Consider the following 7025-nt stretch of genomic DNA (forward strand, 5'->3'; position numbering starts at 1 on the left):
TTGTATTGTCTAATTATAAGTGTAGGATGAAGATATATGTATTTGCATGTGTATATACAATTTTCTCTCGCTTTATATACATAAATGTAATTTATACATTTAGTTTCTGTTTGTATAAGCGGTAGAAGCGAGGATGGCGAGCGAGATCACGAAAAGTGGCAAGCGAGATTTGGGAGAGGGGAGAGAGGGGAAAATATATGTATATATATAATTTTTTCTCGCTTTATACAAACGAAACACAATTTTTATATTTCGTTTCTGTTTGTATAAGCGATAGAGACGAGGGTGGCGAGCGAGATCTGAGAGAGTGGCGAGCGAGATATGGGAGAGAGGAGAGAGGGGAAAATATATGTATATATACAATTTTTCTTGCTTTATACAAACACAAACACATTTTATACATTTGTGTTTGTATAGAAGTGAGAGGGAGCGAGCGAGAGATGGAGAGTGGCGAGCGAGAGTTTGAAGGAGCGAGGTAAATGACAAACAGTTTCCTACAGGGCACAATTAAATCAAAGTATGATTATAACATTTAATTTGATTTACTAATTTGTCATTATATACAATTTTTCTTTTTAATAATTTAAAAATACTTTAGATTCTTCTTTGTTTATTAAATTATCATTTTCAATTTTAATGTATCGAAAAAGATAAAACATTCCAAAAATAAAATGAGATATCATACATAATTTTAATGCATATTTTAGAATCACGAGCTTTTCATGAAACACATTCAATACACAATTCACCAAGAAAAGAAGATGATATCACAATTCACCATTCATAAATAAAAAAAATATGAATCTTGAATTCAATTTTTGTGCACTGGTCGTGCAAATAATATTTTTATACTAGTAATTTTATAATAATATGGTTTAATAAACAGGAAAATAGAAAATTATTTTTATACTAGTACACTACAATGTCAGTATTTAATTTCTTATTGAAATTTCTTGAAATATGTCTTGTGGTTATTTTTATAAATATTTTAATTGAATCAGTAATTAAAAAAAATAGTAGTTTGTTTTCATAGAAGCTTCCTAGTATTTTAGTGAGAATTTATTTTCCGATAAATTTTGATTAAGTAAAAGATGTATGAAAAATCATGTTTTATAACACAAATTCTCTATAATTCACGAACTATTTCTAATAATGACATATCATATTAAATTATATTTATATTATGAAAGTTTTTTGTATTACCAGTATATATAATTTAATTTCTTAATCAAAACTTTCCTAATATTATATCAAATATTTAATTAGAGCATAAATGGAGGTGGCTGTGTGCCATTTTTCCATATAAAACTATTCTTCATTGAGAATTTCAATTTTTCAAATTTGTTGTGTCATTTAATTTTCTTCTAAAAAATTGACAACACCATACCAAATGTGTCTAGTGGTTCAATTCCATTCAAAATTTAAAAAAGAACTCTTCAAATTTAAAATTTGATCCAAACCTATGCAATGCCATTTTTCTTTTTATAATAAAATTTCACGAAGAAAAATATTTTTCATAAAAAATGTTTTCTTGAAAAATAAGTAGATTTTTAACTTATTTTCTCATTTTAATTGGTGAATAGAAAATATCTTTTGATATTTGATTGGTGAATGAAAAATATAATACTTCTTTTTAATAGATCGTCCCGCTATATAAAGTAATTTAACTTTCTCTTATTAATTTTATATAAGTAAGAAATATAATGTTAAGGTTTAAATTCACAAGTTCTATATGACTACTTTTAGAATATGTCGAAGATTTTTTTGAACATTATTTCTGGTCAAACACCACAAAGTGAAAGTACATACATAGTATTAATTGTTGAAGTATTTATGATTAAGCTCAGGGACGAAGCTATCCATAGCTAAGGGTGATCAAATGAACAATCTTTGTTTGAAAAATTATTGCAAATATATATATTGAATATCGATATTATTGAATATATGTAAATTATTGAACACTCTTAACATAGTAAAGAAAGATAGCTAGCAATTAAAACTGTTCAAGTTCGCCTTGGAGGCTTGAGTTTGGAGCCCAAACTTAGGCCTTTCATTTAATTTTTTTAGTTCCACTTTTTAAGTTAAAAAAGAGAACAAAAGTTCAGTTGAGTTCCATTTTTTAAGTTGAAAAAGAGAGAAGTATTGAAAATATTCATAAACTTGGCGAATTATTAGTTTCATCTTTGAATTGTTAATATTCTTTAAATACTCTTTATTTGACTAACTAAATTTAAATATATCCCGATCTTACAACATGAATGAAATATATCCCTAAATTCTTGCAAAATTAAGATGTGATTTCAACACTTATCTTGATTTTTTATTAAGAGTCTATGCTCCAACAAGAGTTTGATCACTTGCTATGTCATATGAAAAATCGGTGGTACTGAAGGTGTATCTAAGTTTAGTTAGTCAACTAGAGAGCTATTTTTAAGGATGTCAATATTTCAAGATGAAACTAATAATTTGCGCCAAGTTCAGGAGTGTTTTCAATATTTCTCTCTAAAAAAAGAACATAAGTCATGATTCCGCTGCGATAATAAAGTATGTACACCTTTACAAAAATTTTGACTCCATCACTGATTAAGTAGTTTATGCACCTTTACTTATTTACCTTCTATTCAATGACAAGTCTAAAAAAAAAACTTATATATACATGTGAGTTAGTTGAGATGAACACCTCACCCCTTCTACTTGTCTCCTGGTTTATTTTCCCTAACTTATATTATATATAATATACTTATAGGGTGGCCAAAATCTCTACTTCCTTCAATAGAAAAAGAAAAAAAAGGCAACTTTATGGACAAAATGTGGTTGAAGTACTCTAATTCTAATGACAAAAATGAAGAGTTAATTCTTCTTAAAGAAGAGGAAGAAGAAAGATTATTATCACAATGTGATTTGCCTAACAATAATGAAGAGAACCAAACAACTCTTGCAAGTGTAACAACACAAGATCAAGAATTTGATTTTTGCTCACGTGTTGGTGACTCCTTTTTAAAAAATTCAACAATGTGTACAGCAGATGAAGTTTTCTTCCAAGGCCAAATTTTACCTCTAAGTGACATCGATGTTAGGGGCGGACTTACAGTATCCAACGAAGCGAGTTTAACTGAATACCCTTCACAAGATATAAGGTAATATATATAAATTATTGATTTTCTTAAAACATAAATTCTAATAAAACATTTTGAATAGTTTTTGATATAAAAGTAAAGGAGTAATAAGTATTTGAAGTTGAATTTGAAAAAAAAAGTATTTGTAAATTGAAGTTATTTTGTACCTGAATTTCACTTAGCTTGGAGAAGAATGTTAGTTACAAGTTTTGATTTAGATGTCAATTTGAATCATAAGAGTATAACTAACTCTTATATTATTTCAAAGTAAAATTATTATTAGAATTTCTAGCTTCGTTACTGATTAATTAATTTGTGTATTGTCAGGACAGGGTCCATGAAACATGGTGACCATTCAATTGGGATAACAAATTCAAGTATTAATTCTTCCATTACAAAGTCTCTATGTTCCAGCTCGAACGAGCCTCAGATTCGAAATCCATTTCATTCTCAACCAAGTCCGACACCTCAAATTCGATTTTCAAAGATTACAAACATCAATAGTTGGAATCGAAAATCGACCATGTGGAGCCTTTTTCGTGTTGGCCTAGTGACAATACCAGAAATAGCATTACAAGATCTTAAAATTCGACGTAACAAGAATTCAAACAATAGCAAAAATAACAACATTGACAATAGAATGAGATCTCTTCAAAGGAAAAAGGCATTTCTGGGAAGCTGCAAATGTTCAGTTGAAATAGTACCGTCAAAAGTTGTTACCATAAACAAAGGAAACACCAATTGTAAAAGAGCAGGACAGTCAGATGCACAAAACATTTTGTGTTTATAGGTCGTAGAAAAGGGCCGCACCCCAAGGATAGCACCATTGTAGAGTCCGGAGCCTAAGGGTACAAAATATTAACAAAAATTCCAAAATGGTGTATAAAATTTTATATTAACCAAAACGGCAAAATCGCTGCAACAACAGCGATTTACTCCACCGGAAAAAACAAAATTGCTGCCACTGCAGCGATTTTGCAAAATATGAAATTTTTTTAAAAAAATTGAAATTGCTACCTAGGCAGCGATATTCAATTTTTTGTAAAAAAAAAAATTTGAAATCGCTGCCTAGGCAGCGATTTAAAAAAAAATAATTAAAATCGCTGCCTATGAAGCAATTTTATCAAAAAAAAATTAAATATTGAAATAGCTGCCTAGGCAGCTATTTTATAAAAAAGAAAATTTTATTTTTTTAAATATGGAAATCGCTGCCTAGGCAGCGATTTTCAAAAAAAAAATATTTTAAATCTCTCAGCGATTTTATAATTTTTTTTTAAATATGGAAATCGCTGCCTAGGCAGCGCTTTTTCTAAAAAAATATTTTTTTTAAGAAAGTCTCTTCCAAGTCAGCGATTTTTTTTTTTAAAAAAATAATTTTAAAAAATGAAATTGCAGCGATTTTCATTTTTAAAAAAAAAAATTAATTTAGAAAAATGAAGTCGCTGCACATGCAGTGATTTTCCAAAATATTTTTAAAAATTTAATAAAATCGCTGCTCTAGCAGCGTTTTCCAATTTTTTTTTTAAAAAAAGTTAACTAAATGGTGGCATCGATTTTATTTAAATTATTATTATTTTTAAATATTAAATCTCTGTTAATGTAGCGATTTTAGTTGTTTTAATATATATATACATACATACATATATATATATATATATATTTTTTTTTTTTATGGACTCTGTCCATTCATGAATCTATTAATACTGTTCATCTCTTTCCCTTAGCCTTTGTTCTTAAGAGTGATCTTTTTTAACCCCACCCCGGAATTGGTTATTCACAGTCCTTTTCTTAGAACATTTAACCTGACTCGTCCTAGAAATTGACAGGTTAATCCATCGATACTTTTAAGAGGTTAAGAGACTAACTATATACTAAGTAAAATAGATTCATGATAATATTCATATATTTACATGAACTTAGCAAAAATTAAATACACATAGTTTACATATATGGGAAGTTTAACAAAAACTTAGATATGAAAACTTACATTATTAGAACAGAGTGAAGTTTCCCTTTCGGGAAACCCGAAAAGCTTCCAAACTTTACTTAAACAAACTTTAAAAATAAAGAACTAAAGAACTGATAACTTTTTTACAATCTTAAAATAACTTATGATAAAGAGGTTGGTATGAGGATTTTTAGAGCTTTTTGTAGTGATTGTCTCTTCTTTTTCTCGCCTTCTATCTCTTCTTGTCTTAATAACGTCTGCTTTTATAGGTGTCTTCGGACTTCAAACTCCGGATTTCAAATGAAAAAGAGAATCTTATCATCTCAGCCGGGTACACATCTGGGCCCCATCTTCACGTGAAATACTGTCCCTCTTCTTACATTATTGTCCTTGGAATCTGATATTGGAAACTGTTGTCTGTCTATCTTATCTCTTACCTGAATAAGACGCGTCCCAACAGTTTTTCCACATGTGTGGTATTTCTTTTCTTTTCTGAGTTATTATTCCTAATTGTGTTTCTATGCAACTTATACATCCTTCTATGAAGCATTTATTACATTTAGCTCTTTTATGTCTGCTTGGATACCATTTACACCAGTTACATGGATTACTATCTAATCCTGTATCTTTTTCAAAATTATGTTCACATTCTATTATATTCATAAAATTAATTTTTAGATCATCTATATTTAAATTTTCTATTCCTATTTCATTAATTAATTCTTCTCCTTCTGAATTAGAAGAATCTTCTTCTTTGTTATTTTCATCTATATCAATACTTACTATAGAATATATACTTTCATTGTCTGACATATATTCATCTACATTTAACAATGCTTCATTAAATTCTTCTACTAATTGAGCATTTCTAGTCTTAGTATTATATCTTTTGGGACAAGTGTTTGCTAAGTGTTCTATACTTCCACATGTTAAACATTCTAACTTATTTTTATAATTTCTATCAGTTCTATATTTTCTAACATGTCTATCTCTATTTAAATATGGTTTCTTTGCTGAAGATTTTCTAAGGAAATATCCTTTTTTATTATATCTCTTGTTATTTTGTGGATTGTATTTTTTATACTTTTTCTTTTTATATTGATCTTATCATAATTTTGGGTTGTATATATTATGTCTTTAAACAGAGCATTGATGGTTTCAAAAGTTGTAGGCCGGTCATTTCTATCGACGGCACACATCTTTATGGTTTGTATGATATCAAATTGTTAATTGCGGTTGAAATTGATGCGAATGGAAATATTTTTCCACTTGCATATGCTTTAGTTGCACGTGAGAGTTTTGAGTCTTGGTCATGGTTTCTCAAGTTATTATGGACACATGTTGTCACGACCCAAAACGGGTCGCGAGTGGCAGCCACACTTATTCTACTAGGTGAGCGATCCAACCAATCTAAAACCCCAACATTTCAACCATAAATAACAAAATATAATGTGGAAGACTTAAACTCGTTAATGAAAATCGATTAAATAACTTATAAAAACTCGATACTTATCATCCCCAAAATCTGGAAGTCATCACCACAAGAACATCTATCCTCAAATTACTAAATCTAAGAATATCTAGGAAGCTAAAATAAATAAACAGCTAGTCCATGCCGGAACTTCAAGGCATCAAGACATGAAGAAGAAGATCCAGTCCAAGCTAGAAGCATTAGCTCACCCTGAGATCTGACGTGATGAAGACTGGCTAGAGTTGCGGTTGAGTTGAAGACGATGGCACGTTTGCTGCACTCCACAATTAACAAGAAAAACAAATACAAGTAGGGGTCAGTACAAGGCTCAAGTACTGAGTAGGTATCATCGGCCAACTTAAAATAGAAAGCAATATATTTCAGATAATAACATAAAATCAACCAATATTCTTAACAGGTGACAACAACATTTATCATAACCCTTGGCCACAACACCAAGCACATCTATGAGGACTCAAGCCTCCACACC

General features: G+C 29.4%; 1 protein-coding gene across 1 annotated transcript; it reads left to right on the plus strand.

Annotated features, from left to right (window-relative positions):
* The first annotated feature begins 2695 nt into the window (after positions 1–2695).
* LOC107014099 lies at positions 2696–4015 on the plus strand. The gene is made up of 2 exons (XM_015213964.2): positions 2696–3137; positions 3444–4015. The coding sequence occupies exons 1-2, from the start codon at positions 2800–2802 to the stop codon at positions 3904–3906; spliced, it is 801 nt and encodes a 266-aa protein (XP_015069450.1). The 5' UTR covers positions 2696–2799; the 3' UTR covers positions 3907–4015.
* The last annotated feature ends 3010 nt before the right edge of the window (positions 4016–7025 follow it).

The sequence above is a fragment of the Solanum pennellii genome, chromosome 3, assembly GCF_001406875.1.
Source record: "Solanum pennellii chromosome 3, SPENNV200".
NCBI classification, from domain to species: Eukaryota; Viridiplantae; Streptophyta; class Magnoliopsida; order Solanales; family Solanaceae; genus Solanum; species Solanum pennellii.